Below are 23,139 nucleotides of genomic sequence, written 5' to 3' on the forward strand. Positions count from 1 at the left end.
TCCAAATCGTGAGGTTACTTACAGTCTTTTCCAATCGTTTTATTTTCGGAAAAATCCAGCGCTCTCCGCCTTCGGCTTGAAGCTTCTCCCTGCTAGAATAACGTTGCCGCTCAAAATGGCCCCCGCGACTTCTACCCTCCTCGCTCCGGAGCTCTTATTAGAGCTAACCGAAGAGTTGGGGAGTCCGGATTGGGGCTGTGCCGAGCAAATTGCCCCCGGGACGCCCTTCCCGAGGTTCTAAGGGGCGCAGCGTCGCTCTCGCTGCCCTCCCCACTCCTAGCAGGGACGGGCCGTCTCGGAGACGAGACGAAACCCCGCCGATCGGCGCTGGCGCTGAACCCGGAAGCCTCTATTTTTAAAACACAATTGAAAGCAGTTTAAAAGAATGAAAACATTACTCTCTGCTTGGCAGCAGCAGTCATTTTCTAGTATGTCAGCCCCTCCCTCGGCCTGGTGGAAAACGGAAGGAGCTGGACCCTCGGCTTCTCAACAGGGGCCTGAGTGGTTTTGCATTTGCCCCACAGCTTCCGCCACAGCATCTGCTCCCTACTGCTGAATCAGAACAAACGGCAGTCCACAGAAAACCCAACTGCAGTTTCTTTCAATCCAGCGGCAAAGAGAGGGTTTCCCCGAGTGAAAGGGGCAGAGCAAAAGGAGGTGTGAATGAGCCCATCCTATTTATTACACAGGAGAAGGTAAAAAACAGTTTTTTGAAATAGGGCATCCAGGCTTGTGGAATGGTCCCAGTGGAAACAGCAAGTCATGAAGGACTTGAGGGCGAGCCCATGTTTGTGTCTAATCTGGAGTCTGCAGACGAGTCACTCCTGGTGGTTTGGGATAAGAGCGGAGGTTGGGAAGTTCGCAGGGGCCACCAATGTCCAAAACCTCTGCATCACCTTTTGGGAGCAGTGGAGCTGAGGGAAGCAAATGGCAATGGCTAGCAATATATTTAGGAGGGGACCGGGGCAGCCTGCCTCCCAGGTGAACCATTATACCAGCCTCAATTCTGCAGCGACGGCATGAACAATGTTTAAACAGAACAAGTTCTAGTAAGGCAGGGGTGGGGGAAAGCAAAGAATTGAAAAATTATAACAAAAAGAAGAAAACCTTGGGAATAGTAGCTCTGCTTTATGGCTCCTATTTATCTCACCTCAGAAAAGGGAGATTTTCAAAATGTAGCAGAAGACAGGGCAAATACAGGCTTTGAGGAATGGGGAAAGCCCTACTTACCGTATTTTTTGCTCCATAAGACACATTTTTCCCTCCTAAAAAGGAGGTGCGAAGGCTCCCTGTAAAGCAAGCCGGGAAGGAGGGGCGGGCGGGAGCCGGCTCCCTATCAAGCATCTCCTCTGAAGCCACCGCCAGCATGCTCCGCTCCTGCCACACACACCCCGCAACAGCAGGCTTGCTAGCCGCCATTGGGGGAGACGCAGTGCAGTGCCTCCCCCAACAGCGGCATGGGCAGGCAGAGGAAGGCTGCGAGAGGCAGCGGCGGGACAAGCGGTGAGAAAGGAGCCCTTTCTTGCCGCTTGTCCCTCCCGCTCACACAAGCAGGCAGCACAGCGCCTCCCCCAATGGTGGCTGCTCTGCCTGCCCCAGCGAGAGGAGGCGGCGCTCATCCCTCTGCCACCTCTGCCGCTTACAGGCTGTGCACGGCCTGTAAGCAAAGCGGGAGCCGCACACAGCCTTTAAGCGGCTCCCGCTCTGCTTGCTTTTCAGCAAGCTGGAAGGAGGTACGAATGGGAGCCCCGTCCACCCCTCCTCCCGGCTCGCTGAAAAGCGAGAGCCATACAGAGCAGAGCGGTTGGGAGCTGTGAGCAGGCTGTTCGCCCCGCACTCAGACACCACCACCCCCGTTTTCCTGCTCTAAAAACTAAGTGCGTCTTATGGAGCGAAAAATACGGTGATATCCAGGCAAAGAAATGCTAAAGAACCACAAATCTGCAGCTGAATTAATTTACAATGACATTTTCTGTTGGATTTAAAGGATTGAGGAAGAGAGAAGGGAATCTGAATTGGAGAGTTTTCTCTGTTTGCGGAATGGAAGCTAAGGCTGTGCTTAAAGCGCTGCACCGCAAAACTAGGAAGTCACAGTATTCAGAAGGCTTTCCTTCCAAAGACAAAGTACAATCTTCTTTGAATTCCCCCTGCTTCAAAGGAGATGTGGAGAGTCATACTGGTCTTTGAACTTGCTGCAGTCTTCGAAAGAGATGTTGTACTGTATTATGTTTTACATTTTTCCTGTATCCCTGGAGAACAGAGAGAAGGGACCAAGGAGGAGTTGAGACTTGAAAGACACAAAATAAAAGTGCCTGGACCAACTTTCATTCTGATATCTCAATCTTCAATGCAGAAACCACAACTGTGTTCTCTCTCTCTCTCTCTCTCTCTCTCTCTCTCTCTCTCTCTCTCTCTCTCTCTCCCTCTCTATCATGGGGGTTGACCTAGTCTTTAAATCTGAAATTCAGAATTGAGCCCTAAATACATGCATCACATTTCACTTCACTATCTCGCAGTTCATCAGTTATTACTGTGTTATAAAAAAATTAATGGAATGCCAAATGGATGACTTAAACACTGAAGCTGATGACATTCCTATGCAGAGCCAAAGAATAAAAACCTATTCATCACCAAATTGGAAATATCAGTCTTAACATTATCAATGTACTGGTGATGCATATTAAATTACTGGATGCTACTCTCTTATCACTTTTATATTTAATAAATCCTTTAAAGACGGCCTCATGGGAAATATGAAAACACTATTTCTAACACTCATTCAAAGAGCTTTGTCATACGTCCTGTTTAATGAGTGGACAAGTCCTCCTTCATCAGAGGTTTGCTCCACCCTCCCCTTCACCTCCCACCTCGATGTTCTGCAGGTGAGGAAGGCTTCTCTTGTGCAAAAGTGGGGAGAGGGGAGAGAACCTGAACTGCAGGAACGTCTCAGTGTTTACTGTGGTGGTCTCACTTGGGATGTTAGGCAAAGGGGAGTACCTCTGCTGGGGAACACCTTGTGTTCCTCCTGGGGTAGTTTGTCCACCTTTGGTCCCCACCCCGTACTTGGACCGGCCGGCTAAACCAAGTGGGGGGAACCGATGGGTCTCAAAACCCTCAATGAGTCAGAGACTTCCCCTGCATGTGAAGACAGGCTCCAGCAGATTGAGTGGACCAATAAATTATAATAAAAATGGCAAAATATTGTATATAGATTTTAAAAATAAGCTAAATAAAACATTTTTTTTTGAAAGATCAAAGATTGCACTGGAATAGATGTGTGTGCGCACACCGTGCGATCCAGCAGCTGACTGGGATAGCTCAGTCAGTAGAGCAGGAAACCCTTCATCTCAGGGTCATGGGTTGAGGTTGAGGTTGTGGGGCTGGCAAAAGATTCACAAGATCTGACCTTTAACTACAACTCAACAGAGCAAATTAAAATACTCCTCTTGCTCAGCACTAGCCACCAAATAAGAGTTAAAGTCTACCCAAAGCTTAATAGGGTACTTTATCACAGTATTAATATTCCACAGTGGCAGGGAGAGATTCAATTAAATTGCATTCCACAAGCACAATATTGACACAGCCCACAGGAGAACAATATCTGGATGGAATTAAACAGCCCCATAGTCTTGGGCTGGTTCCTGCTGGCCCAGCTATGGCCCCGTTGGCACAGCAGTGCAAAAACACAGAGCAAGGCAAGGCAGAAAATCTGCAGTCATGCTGAGGCAGCACTAAGTAGAGTTAGGCAAAGAAGGAAACAACAGAAAGCAAGGCTCCTGTTTTGTCCTCGTTTTAGCTAACATAAAACAGAGCTACTTTATTAATCTTTGGATGACATATTTATAGAGGGGATGGATTGGCAATAGGTTCAGGACTGGGAAAATCGAAGTGCTTCACCACACGACACTGACACAAAATGTGGTAAGGGACTACATTACTTATTTCACAAACCTTATACCCCGCTTGATTATAAAAACCTCAGAATGGTTTACAAAAAGATGAAACAGTAAAATCAAGTAATAGTTCTGCTTTAAAACAGACAAAAGTTAAAATACTAAAGCAGATTAGAATTACCTCAACTTTCTAAGCATCTGGGTAGGGCTTCCCTAAACAGGAATGTTTTCAGCATGTGCTAAAAAAAAAAAGTACTGTGAAGGCTTGATCTCAAGAGGCAGGGAGTTCCAAAGTGTAGGCGCAGCCACACAAAACAACAAAGTTCTTACAAAGGCACCTGTAATAGGGCCGAATCCACAGACAGATGCAGCTGAAAGGGCACAGGCAGGGTCAGAGGATCTTGTAGGTAAACTGTCCCAAGTTGTTAAGGGCTTTGTATACTAACAGTGACACCATGAACTCAGCCTGGTAGCAGATCTCTGAGCACAGGTGCTGTATCCTGAAAGGGCCTCACTCCCACCAGCAATCGTACTGCAGCATCCTGCACCACCAGCAGCCCCCAGATCCAACGTGAGGGAAGCCCCACACAGAGTGCCTTGCAGTAATTCAGCCCTGAAGTAACCAACGCATGAACTTTGGCAATGAGAGCGTAAGTATCAGGGCTGCCAGCTGAGTGAAACCTCCAAGTCTCAGAGTCTAGTAAAAACAACAAGGCAGGGGAGTTGCTTGGCAGGGCACGTCCTATTTACACCCTCCAGGTGGGCTTCAGAACTGAGCCACTAAGGCAGGCCCTATATCCCTTATAAAAGCCCTCAGAATTAATTATCTATGCGAGGATCAAGGCACCGACTTCAGTTTCTACTCAAAAGCATTTACAGATAGTGCCATGAGGCAAACTCAGATGGTGAACCATTTTCCAAACTGACCTTATAATGCAAAATATAGCCAAGAGATGCTTTGTTCAAGTGCATATTTATCATGAGAATTAGAACTGTGGCTTTTCAATGCCTCATTACTATCCTAGGCTAATTTACTGAGCAAAACAAACAATGTCGCTCCCAGCTCTTGCTAGCAGAGCTCATAAAGTGAAAGAGCACCAGCCATTGTAACGCAAAAATAGACCTCTTAGAAAACCAAACTACCGAAATTACTGCAGTAAACTGGTCATTATCAGTAAACTGGTAAGGGCAAACACACTCCTGAATTCATATTTAAACACCTCTCCCAACAGGTTAGGAAAAACCTGTATTTTAATGTGAGAAACTCAATGCTATAGAAATTGTCATTTCCAAAAAGTTGGCTGTTTAGTTTTACAAGTAACAACAACAAAACATTGTATTAGAGTTCATCTACAAAAAACCAATAATGTATCCATGTATTAATTGAAAAGGTTTACGTGCTGCTTTTCAGAACAATAATCTCACACAGCAGTTTACAATAGTTAAGACACACCAATAACAATATTTAAAATACAACAATAAAGAACTCTGATTCTGATGACAAATAAATGTAGGACTAAAATGAGCATTGGACACAAGGCCCAACTACTCTAGCCCAACTGTCAACCTTATATTTTAATCACAGATTCATAGAACTGTAGAGTTGGAAGGCACCCCAAGGTCATGTAGTCCAACCCCCTCCAATGCAGGGATCTAAAAAGAGCCTGATGCACAGCACAGCACGAAGACAATCCTAAAGAAGTGTCTTTAGAGCTTGTTTAAAGAGGTCAGCTTGCCTGATTTAGCCTAGAATTAATTCCACCAATTGAGAGGGGGCACCACAGAAAAGGCCCTGTTCTTTGTATCTACCAGCTGAATAGCTTCCACCAACAACTGGCAAGCGTATCATCATGGCATTTCTTATGCTGCCAGTGTGGTGTAGTGGTTAGAGCAGGGTTCAGCAAACTTTTTCAGCAGGAGGGCGGTCCACTGTCCCTCAGACCTTGTGGGGGGCCGGACTATATTTTGAAAAAAAAAATGAACAAATTCCTATGCTCCACATGCATTTTAAATAAAAGGACACATTCTACTCATGTAAAAACATGCTGATTCCCGGACCGTCCACGAGCCAGATTTAGAAGGTGATTGGGCCACATACGGCCCCCGGGCCTTAGTTTGGGGACCCCTGGGTTAGGGGGATGGACTAGGAAACCCCTGTTTTAAATCCCCACTCCACCATGAAGCTCATTTGGTGACCTTGTGGCTGGGGGTAAAATGTGCACAACACCTTCAGATCCTTGAAGGGAAGGCAGGATATAAATGTAGTAATAAATAAACAACTTTTCTTGGTCTTGCAGCCTACACTACATACAAAGCAACATGCGAACAAAATTCTTGATACTATGAATAGAGATTTCCAAAACAAGTTGTTCTGAACAACACTGTATGTTCAAGATGCTGTAAAAAATAAAACAAATAAACCTGCTTTGCTGCTTACCACTATGGATCTAAAAATGTTATGCTGGCAGCAAATGTAAAGGGGGGGGGAGGCAAGTTGTACACAAACAAATGGAATCTGAGCAAAAATCTCAAGGCAAACCTCTAGGGTTGAAAGGTTTAAAAAATGACAATTTCAAAGAAGATTTAATTATTTCATGCCTCAGAACCAATATAATGTTCAATTGGGTTCTCTGGTGATTGCTTCACGCCACAACATTTTGTCTAACAAGCATGTGGCGACCACAGAGGTAACTGTGACAATGCAGGAAGGCAGAAACAGTGGGAGCCTCCTAAACAAACGCATGAAAAGGTGGGGAAAGATGGAGGTTCCTACCTGCCTGCTGAGTACCAGCAGAGTGATGAAGAAAATGAAGAGGGACACCGAGCCCATTGTCTTGAGATCTTTCAGTATCCCTGGTCTGTGAAAGCAAATGTGCAAGTAGAATTGGCAGGAAAACAAAAATGCTATTCATTTTCTGAGCCTGTCCATTTTCCTTTGAGTTGCTGCGATGGAGGACCAGGTTATACTATGAAATTCAAGCTGTAAAGCATTTCTTGCGCTATAAGACTTTAGGCTGCTATCTGATGTGAGTAAATGTTTCTCCACATAAGAAATTCATGAGCAGGGTTCAATGGAAATAAGTCACGTCTTCTCTCTGACTTACTAGTTTCCAGTGTATTTTGGGATCTCCCCCTTGCCATTAGTTTTATTGCAGCAAGATTCCAGACAACCACATACATCCATTGTAAAGAGGAACTATATAGGATACGAGGAACAATTGACGCTCTTGTAGGGTCACACCAGGCGCACAAAGCTTTCGGACTGTTATTTGTTCCCCTGCCCCTTTTCACAAAGATATCAGATAACTGTTGGGTTATGATCTTTATTATTATTTATTTATTTAATCTATGAATCACATTTCCTTTGAAGAAATTTGTATTGAGAGAATGAAATTATGGTCATGGTAAAGAAAATTAAATACCTCATTTGTGGAAAGTATTAGTTTCCTATGAATAAGGCCACAGTAATTGCACATATAATCACTAATGCTAGAGAACATTATCTCTTGCCAGCCTGACAAATCTGGAGAAAGAGTTTCCACATTTAATGGGTCCATTCTGCAATCCTGAAAATTAACGCCTGCCCTGATTGTTCTTGGCATTGCCCTTGCCTGCTTGGTGATATTTGCATTACAGTGGTACCTCGGTTTATGATCGCTGCGGTTTGCGATCAATCAGTCTGCGAACGCCGCAGACCCGGAAGTGCTTACATCTGGGTTCCGTGGTGCACGGATGCGCAGAAGCGATCTGCGCAGCGTGCACATGCACAGAAGCGCTCTAGCGGTGCTTCACGCACACACAGAAGAGGCACTCGGTTTACGGACTGCTTGGGGAGCGACTGGCTCCCCAGAACCAATTGCGTCCTTAAACCGAGGTACCACTGTATTATTATTTTGTCATGCTGAACAGCTGAACTGAACGCAATTGTTTTCTCCTCCCTCCTCCAGGAAGCAGGGGTCGAACTAGATTTTAAAGGGAGACAGAGCCACCAGTGCCAAGTCCATGTATGACGTGACATCGCCATACTGTGGATCTCCACACCCCACCTAACCAGCAGGCTAACACAGGGCTTGTCCACACTTCTGCTGGTCCCCCTGCTTTCCCATGGGGAAACCTGCTCTTTAGAGCTCACTTAGAGAAAACATCCATTGGGTTGTCCACCGAGGGATGTTTGATCCAATTCAGCACTGTTGTTGGCATCCATCTGCCTCGTGGAGCAATGGAGCGCATCTCCAGGGGTGAAGTCAAACTGCTGAAGGATCACAGGGCCTGCTGTGGTGGCAGAAACCGGCACCTCGTAACTTCTGCCTCCTGCGTTCTTTTTGCTCCGGTAGCAGTACTGAAGTGACCTCCCCACACTCACTGGACAGTGTCTATGGAGGTCATGAGCTGCCAAGAGGACAAGACCCACCCTTCAGCTTCACTGATGTGGTCCAAAGGAAAGCAGGGCAATATGTTTGGCACCAACTTGGCTGCTGGAATTGCCAGGAGGAGGCAGACAAGGCGCCATCCAGCTCCATTCTGGATTTGTGTAGAATTCACTCCTTAGCCCTTTCTTTCCCCAAAAATATTCCACAAGGCAGTGGAGGTTTAGGATCAGAGTTTTCCTTCTCCCAGATGGGCTCCCTCCCTTCCCAACTTGACAAGCCCCACCTGCCCCACCAGTGCTAAAGAGCAGGTTCCCCCAGGGAAAGCTCCAGGGCAAAAAGGAAACGGCTTGGATCTGTGCTTAGAAAAGACAGCAGAAGCAGAAACCCTCTCGGCCCTGTGATTTCTAGGCACAGGACAATCAAGAGTGTACAGGCAGCTCTGTGGCTCTAACAACACCTAGTTTGATCCTAAGCAGCTCCTTCCCTGAGGCTCAGATTCGCTGGCTTACCTTTTCAGAGGTGCCATTCTATAGAGGGATTTGCTGTAGTTGTCCAGCACAGAGCCATGTGTGTGCAGAAGAATGACATTATAGGCCACCAGGGCAAGCAGCATGATTGCCATTTTCAGCTCATGATTTATCCGGAGGAAAACAGAGCAGGAAATCAAGCCCAGGATGCAGCTGTAGATGAAGTACTGGAAAGGGAAATATTTGGATTTAGCTTGCAGCGAAAGCCTGGTTCTCACTAATCTGTGGTTGTGCCCTCAAGTAATAAATAAATAAAAATCAATTCACACATATAGTGTGTGTCAGGGTGAAGAATCCAAGTCTTCTCCATGACAAGTGAGTTTTCCATGCACAAGAGCCTATTTTCAAAAGCTCCATTAGATTGGAGGGGGCATTATCACAATGGTTTCTGTGGTTTCATCCCATGCCACAGTGGTGACATTTAAAACGCTGGAACTACATAATCAGTTCCCCAGGTCCATCCTGCATAATTGTACTTGCTTCCCAACCAGGAGACAACTGGATGAGAAGGAGCTACACAATAGCCCCTCCCTCTTGGTTCAGGACAGTGGAGGTTGCTCCATTAAGGCCAACAGGGCAGTGCCCCACCAAGCTCAACCTGCCCCCACATTTACAACCAACCAAAGGTTGGCACTGCCTGCCGGTTTCCTGCTCCTTAGTCTCCTTAATTGAAGAACCTGAAGGAGCATGGAGTTCCATGCAAATGTAGTTAGGACTGGACTAAACGACTCCAATCCTATGTACACTTACTTGGGAGTTTGTCCCAGTGAACCCAGCAGAACTTCTTTCCCCAAGGCCCTTTGCGAGAATGTCTAACAGCTCCTGGGAAGGTGTGCCATTTGCTTGGAATGGAAACCTTTGCATAGCAGTAGCAACTATGGAGGGAATGTTAGGAAGTGGCTCCAAAGTGGACCTTACGTCTTTCTGCCTCTATTGACAGTACCTGAACAAGCTTATACAAATAAGAAATATAATATGAACTTACTGGAAGGAAAAAATAGTTGCTTTGCATATATGAGAGGATATGACTGCTTGCATTCGGAGAACTTGCATTTGATGTATTTAGCATAGAGAGGAATTCAAGCACACCATCATCGTCCAAGAAAAACTAGAACAAACATGAAATCTCTTAGGACCTGGAAAAATGAGACATGAACCTACCACATTTAGAGGAAAAAGGGGAATGACCACAGGGACAATAATTCATCTTCAAACAGCCTTTAATGCCCCCCTGGGGGTGGGACAACAACTACCTCTGTCTATCTTGCTTTGACCCAGAACCTTCAATTCTGGAGACCTGAAATGTGCAACACTGCTTAGCAAGAAAGATAATTTGTTGTATCTGATGAGGTGGGTGGTAGTCCATAAAAGCTTATAGTAGAATAAATTTATAGTCTTTAAGGTGCCACAGAACTCTTGTTGGTTTTCATGCAACGAGAGTGACACGGTACCCCTCTGGAAATTGTCAAAGGTACAACAGACTAGTTGAGGTAAAGATCCTTGACCTAGCAACCATATACCCACTTTGCCACCCAGGCTATGGTCCACAGTTCTCAAAATCTCCCTTGCCAGTCTAGTTCCTTCTTGCCAATGGTGCATGGACCCTTGTGAGATTTTTCTCCAGGCCTATTTCTTCCCCAGCGCCTCCTTTCTTCAACTCCTTTATTTCCTCAGACATTGGCTTTGGCCCATTTCTGTATTTATATTAGCTCCAGTCAGGTGATCTGACCCCAAAGTTGCATCAATCCACAAGTGGAGCTCTGCCAACAAGCCAGCCCCAAGCCCTGGCCCCACTGCAAACATCTGCACAGAGATGGCTCTGCATGTACAGCTCTTTCCTTGCAGATGTGTGGACACAAGGGGCAAGGCTAACCAGAGTGTGCAACTTTGGGGGCAGGTCGAGTCAACCCCAAACCCAAATGAAACTGCTGCATGTAACAAGCATCGTAGAAACATGTCAGAAGGATAGAAAAATAGGAAAGGAAACAAAATCCAGTTCAACTTACCATATTGAATACAGCCATTGTTAATATTATAGCTGTGGTTATCAAAGTGAGCAGGATACGTGGCCAGGGCTGGTTTGCGATGACTCCGGAGGACTTCAAGATCCACATCAGTGAGGCCGAGACTTTCTTGTTGCACTGCTGCACACGGAATACAGGGAAAGGCATCTCTATGAACAATCTGTTTCTTCCACGTTAGCTTCAAACAAGAACGCTCACCATTTTAAGCGGCAAGACCATGCAGGCGATGCAGAGAGAGCAGCTGAGGAGGAGGAGAGGGTCTCAAGCACTGCTCCATCCCAGGGATGAATTGTTCTTGAGTGGATTAAAATGTGCACTGAATTGCAACTATTTCCATATTGGAGCTGTAAGGTAGGAAATGACTGGCTAACCACAACAGTAGATAAAAAGGGAATTAAGTGCAAAGGTCACTGATCCACTGAATCTTATGTAGGATCAGGGGATCAGTCAGTTCTTATTTCATTTTTTGGCAAATGCAGAGACTGGAGCATAACGTAATTTTAAAATTCACAGTATATTAAAGAAAGGATTCGGACACGTTAAAAACCCATTAACAATACTAAACATTAATAGCAGAACGATAAACGCAGTATTAAAAACCATTCGGCTCACAGAGCCCTAAAGCCAAGCAGCATGAAAAGTTATTTCATTTGCCTTGTAAGGACTACAATAAATCTAACCAGGCAGACCTCACTGAGAAGAGTATGGCATCATAAAAAAATTAAACCCTAAAAGCTTTATGTGCTACAAAAGGGCCCACCACCACCATCTCAGTCTTGAGCACTTTTATTTCAGATACATGTGAACGGATTCTATCAAAACATTTAAAGCTGAAGTTACCACAACTGCTTTCCACTTTCACATAAGTAAAACTCAGCTAAAATTACAGTAAAAATACTGCTAAAATAAACTACAATTATTGTGACATGATCAGTCCAGAAGGAGCATCAGCCATTTATCCATATCCTACTTCATTTTATTCTGTTTCTGCTTAGATTACTTGCCATGAACACACATTGCAAAATTCCCATGGGGTACATTTCTCTCCATCCCTTTAATTTTTATTTTAAAAGCAAAGAACTAAAGGCAACTGAACATGTGACAGAGGGCCTACCCACCCTTCGTTTGTCGCAGGGCACATGAGTAGTGCCACAAGTTTTGTCCGGGTCCTTCTGCCACACCTTACACGGAACTATTTCAAGGATACAGCCCTGAAAATGTTTGATATCCCACCCAACAATGAAAAGCGTATGAAATAAATCTCTGCCTTCAGTAGCATGGCTGCTTTGACAACATACCCTAAATATCTACATACCAATTTTATTACACTAACATCACTTACCTAACCATTTTCATGGAACCTTTTATCAGCATTGATAAAAGCTACTTTTAACCAAAAAGGTTTATGTTTGAAGACAGCTGCACCATTCAAGAAAGGCACTGCATTAAGAAGGGGGGGGGGTGATCTTTGTGCCTTTCACTAGAATGAACACTTAATTTTTTTCCAGGTTCCTCCCATTCTTTTATTTGGCATTACTTGGAGTAGGAACAGCTCTGACCTGAAAACTATCTGTGCATTTCAAGCTCAAGAGATGTTTGGCATCCATCTCCTAAATAACAATCAGGGACACATCAGGTCACATACCCTTTTTGTTTTTTCTCTCCTATACATCAAAGAACATGAGTTTGACCAAACTGCGGGAGGCAGTGGAAGACAGGAGTGCCTGGCGTGCTATGGTCCATGGGGTCACGAAGAGTCGGACACGACTAAACGACTAAACAACAACATACATCAAAAACCAAGTCACTTTGGAAAAACTGTCCAGCTAGTAAGACAGTTTTGTTTAACAGAAAACACAATGGGCGACAAAGAAATTGCTTGCAGTCTTGACAACACTGAATGATGTGAACTCTAGAAATCACCACAGGTTGGTAAGTAAAAGTAAATTAACTCCAGGGAAGAAAGTCCTCAGCGATCTGTTTCCTTACCCAAGCAACGAAGAAGGATATTATTTGCTGAAGGAACTTTTCTTTATAAGAAAAGGTGGTCTTCAATAATGTCAAGATATTATGGCCTCATTACTGGAATTGAGGTTCTAAGAAAAGCAACATGCTCTCAGCACCTACCAAAAGCTATTCAGCAAAACAGATAAATAGTATTACTGAAAGAAGAAGAAGAAGAAGAAGAAGAAGAAGAAGAAGAAGAAGAAGAAGAAGAAGAAGAAGAAGAAGAAGAAGAAGAATGGATTTGATATCCCGCTTTATCACTACCCTAAGGAGTCTCAAAGCGGCTAACAATCTTTTTTCCCTTCCTCCCCCAAAACAGACACTCTGTGAGGTGAGGTGAGTGGGGCTGAGAGACTTCAGAGAAGTGTGACTAGCCCAAGGTCACCCAGCAGCTGCATGTGGAGGAGCGGAGACACAAACCCGGTTCCCCAGATTACAAGTCTACCGCTCTTAACCACTACACCACACTGGCAAAAGACAGGCAGCTGCAAAGGAGACTGGAATTAATATTTAAAAAATGCCAGGTCTCCCTTAAAATATCTCCTTTTTGTAATAATATGATGGTGACTGTACAGGAAGGAAATGTGTATGTTCCATAGAGGGAGGAACACAAAGCACCTTTGCAGTAATGTAATTACCTCTTCAGAGAAAGAAAACAATCAAATGCCATCCTTTTGTCTTAAGGCACTTTTTGTCTAGCACCGTTTGAGGGCAGCCTCCACTGCAGCACCTCCATCACGGCTTCATTTGATCTGATTTTGTCTTTTCTCATTTGCTCCTGGGTGCTCTTTACCTACTTGTGGTGCAAGTGCACTCCACAAGGGCCAAATCCATACATTCACGCTCCAAACAGATGCACAAAAGTGCAAGGAAAATGCTTGAGAACAGGCTAGGATATAATGCCACTAACAACGAGGGATGTTGTCCTAGTTGCCCAAAGCCCCAAAGTCTCAAATCCCCACTAAACCCCCAGTCAAGTTCTTCTTCCTGGCTGAGATGCAGGCTTCTTCAGCTGCTCTCTTCTTCTGAAACATTTGGGGAAAACAGGAGACAAAGTATGTGACTGCAATGTAGTCAGCACCCAGTAATACCTATATCTAGTCAGTGTTAACAGGATTCCCTGCAACTGCAGGACAATCTCATTTCCCTCTTGCTGGGATAAGTAACAAAGAACATCATTCAGAGCCTGGATCTCCTTAAAGTAGTTTCTTCATTTTGATTCATTGTTCTGCGAACGTTGACCCAAAGTTTTGATAAGCAGAGTTGCCAATAGTGACGGTTGTGCTGCAATGAACTCCTGGGGTCAGGATCTGGTAGAATGAGTTCTGTGTTCCCATGGAGACTTTAGACCAGGGGTCAGCAACCTTTTTCAGCCGTTGGCCGGTCAACAGTCCCTCAGACCATGTGGTGGGCCGGACTATATTTTTGGGGGGGAAATGAACGAATTTCTATGCCCCACAAATAAACCAGAGGTGCATTTTAAATAAAAGGACATATTCTACTCATGTAAAAACATGCTGATTCCTGGACCGTCCGCAGGCCGGATTTAGAAGGTGATTGGGCCGCATCCGGCCCATGGGCCTTAGGTTGCCTACCCCTGCCCTTTAGACTTCTTTTTCTCAGTGCATAACTATATGTGGCCTTAACTGTGTAGTTCTGGCCTTGAGTACAATTTCTACACACGCTTAGGGCCCAGCCATGTTTTCCCTTAAGTCCAGACCTCTTTGTGCCATTTTCAATTTGGTCCAGGGCTGGGTGTTCCCACTTGTGATTTTTGTCTTGGATTTTACTTGGGAAAGACCCCGAAACCCAATGTTTTCCATTTCATTCTTCCTATAACCAATAGTCTGCTTTTCGTGTTGTCTTCACCTTCAGCTCCCCCCACCCATGGCAGAGAGTCAGAGAATCAGAAAACCAGAGAATCAAACCATCATTTGACATATACACAAGGAGCTGTGACCCTTCCAATACCTATTAATTAATACTTAGAAAATAAATCTGTGATTGGAATAATCACAACAAATCAAAGCAAACGAGTAGGAACACACACATTTTGCACATGTATCATTTGACCACAGTTTTCATTAGCCCTAAACAGGGAAGAGTAATAAAAAATTAAGCACTCAGAGAAAACTGGAAGTGTACTGCAACCAGAGAAATTATCCTGCAGGTGATAGGTGGGGAAAGAAGGAAAGGAGGCAAAAGCAGATTGCCCCAAACACAGCTCCCAGGAAAGCATGCTTATTCCCCTTCAATATCTATTTTAGGATTGGTTCAGAAGAGGGACAAATATTTCTTCCAGTTTTCTGTAGACTAATGTTTGTCCTGATTCAGCAGGAAACAGCGGGTTTTCCTAGGAAAGGCAGTGGGACAAGAAAAAACCCTATTGGACTCATGATAATAGATAGATACAAAGGGCTAGAAATCACAGGACAAACAGCTGTGTGGATGGGCCCTTGCTGTAGGGAGTGAGGACTCAAGCTGTATTAGGGGCCTCCTCCTTGCAACTTGCACTGCAAACAAGTCCCCTTACCCCTCCATGCTATAATCTCAAACTGGAATGGAGGCCCCGCACTGTCCCTTTGGGGGGGGGTGTGGAAACCTGCACTCCAGAGCAGAACTATGCAGTTTGATCCTGAAACAGCACCCCCTCCATCCCACACAGTAAACTGTTCAATTTCAAGAGCCATTTGTGACCTGAGATGTGCTTTGCTCCTCTGTTATCTTGGTTTAAATTCTTGATTAGTTACACATATTTGTGTATTCATGCTTGTCAGCAAAAGTCATTGGCTAAGACAGGTATGACAAGCTACAATGCAAGTCTCTCAGTTTTTCATCTCCAGTAAAGGTCAGTACATAGCAATACCTATATGAAAAACTTCTGAAATTCACACCATTGAGAAAAGTGTTAAGCAAATTAACTCCAAGAAAGGAAGTTCTCAAAAGGTTTATTTCTCATTTATTTCTCACCCAGACAACTAACAGGAAGGGAAAGTAACCTTGACTCTATTGCATGGGTGTTAAGGCCCCTTTGTTTATGCAGAACGAATTGTGTTGCTACAGCATTCTCTTAATACCTACCAAAAGCTGTCCAGCAAAACAGATAAAAAGAATGAAGGAGAGCACAAGGAAGGCAGCTCCAAAGGAAATCCCAAGGGCAGACTTTCTACAAGACAGGAAGAAAGGCCTGTTAGAGAAACCAAAGTACAGTACAAATAAAAGACACAGAAGGAATTCTGGTTGATGGATTGTTCAAGCATGAGTTCTCACTTACTTGGGTAGTACTAGGATCTGCACAAGAAAAATGCAGAAGAATATAAGACAAGCACAGGTCACATAGTACTTGAACGCAGGAAGCGTTGTTGCTCTATACTAAAACAAAATTAGAAAGTAATTACAAAAAACCCTAACATTATTTTAAAACAGCTAAAATTAACTCAGTTACTAGAACACAGGCTTATGCTTCCTTAGCTGACCATTAACTCAAAGGCTTTAAAGAAAAGAACTGGAAAAAAATAACAGAGAGCAGGTTTATCAGCTGCTCTTAGCTATAGTAGCTAAACAGAACTCCCATGTACTGTGGCGATGCACCTCTGCCCGCTAGTGGCAGAGGGACCAATTATAGGAAATGGGTCTTGCTTTCATGCCCAGCTGACAGGCTTCCTGGAAGCATCTCTTTGGTCAGGGGGCACCAAACTAGATGGACTCTTGGACTGATCCATCAGATTTTATATTGTTATATTGTGCCTCTTCAATGGTTTTCCAGAAAGAAAATAGCAAGAGCAGGCACTGCCACTAACAGTTGTGCCTCTCTTGACCATTTGTTTAAAAAAGGTTTTACATAAACAAGGGGCTCAAAACTGTGCCTATTTGGGGTATGTTACTATAATTATTAGGGACCCAGGTGGCGCTGTGGTTAAACCACTGAGCCTAGGGCTTGCTGATCAGAAGGTCAGCGGTTCGAATCCCTGTGACGGGGTGAGCTCCCGTTGCTTTGTCCCAGTTCCTGCCAACCTAGCAGTTCGAAAGCACGTCAAAATGCAAGTAGATAAATAGGAAAAGCTACAGCGGGAAGGTAAACAGCGTTTCCATGTGCTGCTCTGGTTTGCCAGAAGCGCCTTTGTCATGCTGGCCACATGACCTGGAAGCTATACGCCGGCTCCCTCGGCCAATAATGCGAGATGAGCACGCAACCCCAGAGTCGGTCACGACTGGACCTAATGGTCAGGGGTCCCTTTACCTTTTACCTTTACTATAATTATAGGAAACAAACCACCAAGAAGTTCTCTTGCACAAGTCCTATCGAACTGCACCTGATACTCCCTTATGCTGCATTTTACTGGGGAGCTTCCCAGTTGATTGTGGCAAGGCCTACTGGGATAAAATGTTCATCATGGAATGTTCCCCTTTCTCCCTGCAATGGAAAATGAGCAAAACCAACTTGACCCAGAAATCCTCGAACAGCCCACTTCTAGCCTGAGAATAAGCTGACATAATTGAACCAGAAATATTGAAGACAGAGAGCAAAAAGAGAAAGGAAGGACGACTCTCTCATTTGGACCAAATGCTCTGATTTGTTAGGCCTGGTGGACAAGCATACCTATATAAAACACAGCGGTGGAAGAACTCAAAACCAACAATGTTCAAGCTCTCTGGTCAGTCAGAGGCCACTTCTATGAAATTTACAGTGCTTTGTAGGAAGGGCCAACAGGCTGCAATCTGGAGAACAGGCACATCCTTTACATTTCCAGATAAAATAGGAGATAGCCTCTGGTCTTTCCAAGAAGGAATCCAATTTTGCTTCATGTCAGGAAGGAGATTATGGTAAATAGAAGAACTGGCGAGAAAAACCACCGCTACCTCAACTTAGACACCAACAGGGCCACACATTTTTCAGGTGAGAGGACCCCCATGTAAATAGAACCAACTAGTGCCATGACTTGCTTTTACAAAATGAACACAGAACCCTCACATTGTATGCTAAGGGTTACTTACTTCTTTTTCCAGTGCTTTGTTATAGAAGAGCAATGATATCCTTTGAATATCCTCAGACTTAAGCCACTGCCTAGAAGAGGAAGAAAGAACATACAGAATATTATACATAAAGCTGGATAATTATTTGCTTCTTATATTTTTCTGAAAAGTTTAAGTAAGAGGCACAACTTTGTACAATGGGAGGAAATCTAATCTAAACCATATAGCTCTGTGAGGGAATACAACCAATTTCAATTTTCAAAATAGGGAGATAATAGTGTCACTTTGCATTTCTTAGTGCAGAAAGTATTGATCTGATGTGTAGAGCTCTTTCCTATTCTGATTAATTCAAGGGGGTTCTGGAAGCTACTGGAAGCTTCTCTGTATGAAAGAAGCTTCATGATTGTTTGGGTTATACCTTCTGGGAAGCTGCTTTGACCTGGTTCTCTTATCTCTTCCAATTAAGGTCATGCTGACTATAACTATAGACCAGAAGGAGCCTGGGTTTTACTTTCTATCGCTCTTCCTTTTGGTGTGGTATTCTGTACATAGTATGCTTAGTGTTAAGGTTTTGTCTTGTTCTAGGTTTATAAGTTTTTGTAAGTGCTGCAGCTGGATTTTTATGGATTGTACCAATCTGCAGCCAAAGATGGAGAAGCTCTATACAGTCAGCAAAAACAAGACCTGGAGCTGACTGTAACTCAGATCATCAGCTTCTTATAGCAAAATTCCAGCTTAAACTGAAGAAAGTAGGAAAAACCACTGGGCCAGTAAGATACAATCTGAATCAAATCCCTTATGAATACACAGTGGAAGTGAGGAACAGGTTTAAGGATTTAGATTTGGTGGACAGAGTGCCTGAAGAACTATGGATGGAGGCTCGTAACATTATACAGGAGGCAGCAACGAAAACCATCCCAAGGAAAAGGAAATGCAAGAAAGCAAAATGGCTATCCAACGAGGCCTTACAAATAGCGGAGGAGAGGAGGCAAGCAAAATGCAAGGGAGATAGGGAAAGATACAGGAAACTGAATGCAGATTTCCAAAAAACAGCAAGGAGAGACAAGAGGGTCTTCTTAAATGAGCAATGCAAAGAAATAGAGGAAAACAATAGAATGGGGAAAACCAGAGATATGTTCAAGAAAATTGGAGATATGAAAGGAACATTTCGTACAAAGATTACCATAATCAAGGACAAAAGTGGTAAGGACCTAACAGAAGCAGAAGACATCAAGAAGAGGTGGCAAGAATACACAGAGGAATTATACCAGAAAGATATGGAGGTCTCATACACCCCAGGTAGTGTGGTTGCTGACCTTGAGCCAGACATCTTGGAGAGTGAAGTCAAATGGGCCTTAGAAAGCATTGCTAATAACAAGGCCAGTGGAAGTGATGATATTCCAGCTGAACTATTTAAAATTTTAAAAGATGATGCTGTTAAGGTGCTACACCCAATATGCCAGCAAGTTTGGAAAACTCAGCAATGGCCAGAGGATTGGAGAAGATCAGTCTACATCCCAATTCCAAAGAAGGGCAGTGCCAAAGAATGCTCCAACTACCGCACAATTGCGCTCATTTCACATGCTAGCAAGGTTATGCTTAAAATTCTACAAGGCAGGCTTAGGCAGTATGTGGACCGAGAACTCCCAGAAGTGCAAGCTGGATTTCGAAAGGGCAGAGGAACCAGAGACCAAATAGCAAACATGCGCTGGATTATGGAGAAAGCTAGAGAGTTCCAGAAAAACGTCTACTTCTGCTTCATTGACTATGCAAAAGCCTTTGACTGTGTCGACCACAGCAAACTATGGCAAGTTCTTAAAGAAATGGGAGTGCCTGATCACCTCATCTGTCTCCTGAGAAATCTCTATGTGGGACAAGAAGCTACAGTTAGAACTGGATATGGAACAACTGATTGGTTCAAAATTGGGAAAGGAGTACGACAAGGTTGTATATTGTCTCCCTGCTTATTTAACTTATATGCAGAATTCATCATGCGAAAGGCTGGACTAGATGAATCCCAAGCCGGAATTAAGATTGCCGGAAGAAATATCAACAACCTCAGATATGCAGATGACACAACCTTGATGGCAGAAAGCGAGGAGGAATTAAAGAACCTTTTAATGAGGGTGAAAGAGGAGAGCGCAAAATATGGTCTGAAGCTCAACATCAAAAAAACCAAGATCATGGCCACTGGTCCCATCACCTCCTGGCAAATAGAAGGGGAAGAAATGGAGGCAGTGAGAGATTTTACTTTCTTGGGCTCCTTGATCACTGCAGATGGTGACAGCAGTCACGAAATTAAAAGACGCCTGCTTCTTGGGAGAAAAGCAATGACAAACCTAGACAGCATCTTAAAAAGCAGAGACATCACTTTGCCGACAAAGGTCCGTATAGTTAAAGCTATGGTTTTCCCAGTAGTGATGTATGGAAGTGAGAGCTGGACCATAAAGAAGGCTGATCGTCGAAGAATTGATGCTTTTGAATTATGGTGCTGGAGGAGACTCTTGAGAGTCCCATGGACTGCAAGAAGATCAAACCTATCCATTCTTAAGGAAATCAGCCCTGAGTGCTCCCTGGAAGGACAGATCGTGAAGCTGAGGCTCCAATACTTTGGCCACCTCATGAGAAGAGAAGAATCCTTGGAAAAGACCCTGATGTTGGGAAAGATTGAGGGCACTAGGAGAAGGGGACGACAGAGGACAAGATGGTTGGACAGTGTTCTCGAAGCTACCAACATGAGTTTGACCAAACTGCGGGAGGCAGTGCAAGACAGGAGTGCCTGGCGTGCTCTGGTCCATGGGGTCACGAAGAGTCGGACACGACTAAACGACTAAACAACAACAACAACAACCAATCCTGAATGTACTGGATTCGTCACCATTATGCTTATTTGCCTTCAGTAATAATAATTTGCTTTCAGTAATAAACAGTAAATTGCAAGAACTCAGGCCAGGATTTGCCTTCAGTGGCAAGTAAAGCTCTGCTGGATGAAGTACAATTGCCTCTGGTCTATTTTTGGGAATCTCTGCTACGTGTTTAAGTTTTTTCTCTTCCTCCGGCACTGGCATGACAAACAGCCACGGTCCATACTGGTAATGAGAACTTTCGATTTCAAACCTTGTGAGTAAACAACACTATATGATTATGTGTTGGTGCTCTTAGTTGATCTGGTTCCAAAAGAATATTTGAGAGAGCAGCTTCTTGACATTCAACTCGTTTATAGGTCAAACCCGGCACTTGAATTATGTCTCCAAATTATAAACAGCCAGTGAGGATTCTGGAGCTCTGCTACACATGCTCTGGGCAGCCAGTCCATTGCGCCAGAAGATAAGAGGAACAACTGTAGATCAAATTTCACACTTAAATTCAGTTTAAGTAGCTGAGGCTTAAGCATGCAAAACAATGCACATTAAAAAACACCTTCTGCATATGTAACAGCAACCTTAGCAAACAGAATCCAGCATGATTCTGTTGACCAGACCAGACCAGACCAGACCAGTTTTATAAACAGGGGCATAGGAAGATAGGGGTGGTGGGGGCGGGCCGCCCCGAGCAGCGGGCTCCAAGGGGCGCCATCGCGGGCACCCGCCCCGCCCCCAAAAACATGCGCCCTGCCCCTGGAATGCGCCACGGCCCTGGAACGTGTGTCCCGTCTCTCCGGGAGGCGCGCCCCACCCCCGGAAAACACGCCGGTCCTAAGAGACCTACATTGGCTCCCAGTACGTTTCTGAGCACAATTCAAAGTGTTGGTGCTGACCTTTAAAGGCCTATACAGCCTCGGTCCAGTATACCTGAAGGAGCATCTCCTCCCCCATCGTTCTGCCCGGACACTGAGGTCCAGCGCCGAGGGCCTTCTGGCGGTTCCCTCACTGCAAGAACCAAAGCTACAGGGAACCAGGCAGAGGGCCTTCTCGGTAGTGGCGCCCGCCCTGTGGAACGCCCTCCCATTGGAGGTCAAGGAGATAAACAACTACCTGACATTTAGAGAACACCTAGAGGCAGCCCTGTTTAGGGAAGTTTTTAATCGGTGATATTTTAATGTATTTTGGTATTTGTGGAAGCCGCCCAGAGTGGCGGGGTAATAATAATAATAATAATAATAATAATAATAATAATAATAATAAAGATGATATTCTTTTGTTTATTTTGAAGCCTCATACTAACATTCCTATGTTGATCCAAACAACAGATACCTTTGGTAAAATATCAGAATACTGTACTCTATTAATTGGTCCAAGTTGGAATGATCTTTCTTGCATTTTTGGTAATTTTCTCTCTCTCTTTTTATTTTTTTCCTTTCATCACTTTGTTTTCTATAGCTGAAATTCTTTTAATAAAGTAACAGCAACAACAACAACAACAACAACAACAACCTGCACATTCCCCAACAATGAAGAAGACGACAGAGCCTCATCTCATATGGTGTTCTAAATAGGTCTCTGAGTCATTTAGCATAGTATTTGCTCAGTTCTCATTTGCTTCCAATAAACCAGACACCCCAGGTTACTAAAATACTTATTCCTCATCTACAGGAAATTCAGCAATGGAGTGTTTTCGTCCATTGAACTCCTGGCTTCCAAACACAGTGAATCACTGGACTTACCGGGGGGGGGGGGAGGACAGGGTGAAAGGAGCTCAGTGCGGAGCGGCACAGCCAATGAGGCACTCTTGCCATTATGTTGGCAGAACACAAGACAATTAATCTCAGGCTCACATTGGGCAAGTTACCAGCATTGCAGGGGGTTGGACTAGATTACCCTCATCATCCCTTCCAACTCTACAATTCTATGTTTCTGTGTGCTTGCAGAGTGCCAAGGTCTCGGTGCCTTGCCCCTCCCCACATTGGTTAGCCCCAGCGACATGCTGTTTTCAGAAGGCAGGAGAGCAGCCGTGCCTCACCTACACCTCTGCACAGAGCACTATGGTGGTATCAATATCAGGGCAACCTTGTGTGCAAACATACTTTTGAGCGTTTATTCCATCAATTGCTCGAATCATCCTTTCATTCAGTTCCTCTTCAAACTTCTTCTTCTGAGATTTTGTTCTGTGAAGGACAAAAAGACAAATGGGAATTAGTAGCCTTGGGGAAAATACCCAAATAAGGCATGGCAATGATTAGAGAGAACAAAGAGAACAGAGAACAAAAAGGGAGCCAGCTCTTTGTATTCCTGTTTTCCTGCCATATTTGGACCTGCATTTAACATCAGCCATTCGTTTTGCAATATGTTGCAAACTTGTTGCCGAGATGACTTTAGAACAACATAACCAACAGTTTGACTTCAGGTCATCCCAAAACAGCAGGAAACTAGAATAACTGGGTCTGATAAAGTTGCCCTCAAGTGGA

At 44.3% G+C, this 23,139-nt stretch overlaps 1 protein-coding gene across 4 annotated transcripts in view; it reads right to left on the reverse strand.

Moving 5' to 3' along the window:
* The window catches only part of ADCY2 (adenylate cyclase 2), a 129,736-nt gene that overhangs the window by 39,018 nt on the left and 67,579 nt on the right, over positions 1-23,139 (reverse strand). For all 4 annotated transcript variants that reach the window (XR_004691663.2, XM_060278172.1, XM_060278171.1 and 1 more), the window contains 8 exons: positions 22,759-22,839; positions 17,817-17,886; positions 16,096-16,193; positions 15,903-15,987; positions 10,797-10,934; positions 9,776-9,898; positions 8,773-8,957; positions 6,667-6,751 (listed from right to left, as the gene is read on the reverse strand). Coding sequence is in view for 3 of the 4 variants with exons in the window: in XM_060278172.1 (XP_060134155.1) it covers positions 6,667-6,751; positions 8,773-8,957; positions 9,776-9,898; positions 10,797-10,934; positions 15,903-15,987; positions 16,096-16,193; positions 17,817-17,886; positions 22,759-22,839 (865 nt within the window). In the remaining variant the exon portion in view is untranslated. The remainder of the gene's footprint in view (positions 1-6,666; positions 6,752-8,772; positions 8,958-9,775; positions 9,899-10,796; positions 10,935-15,902; positions 15,988-16,095; positions 16,194-17,816; positions 17,887-22,758; positions 22,840-23,139) is intronic.

This window comes from Zootoca vivipara, chromosome 8 (genome assembly GCF_963506605.1).
Source record: "Zootoca vivipara chromosome 8, rZooViv1.1, whole genome shotgun sequence".
In the NCBI taxonomy this organism is placed as follows: domain Eukaryota; kingdom Metazoa; phylum Chordata; class Lepidosauria; order Squamata; family Lacertidae; genus Zootoca; species Zootoca vivipara.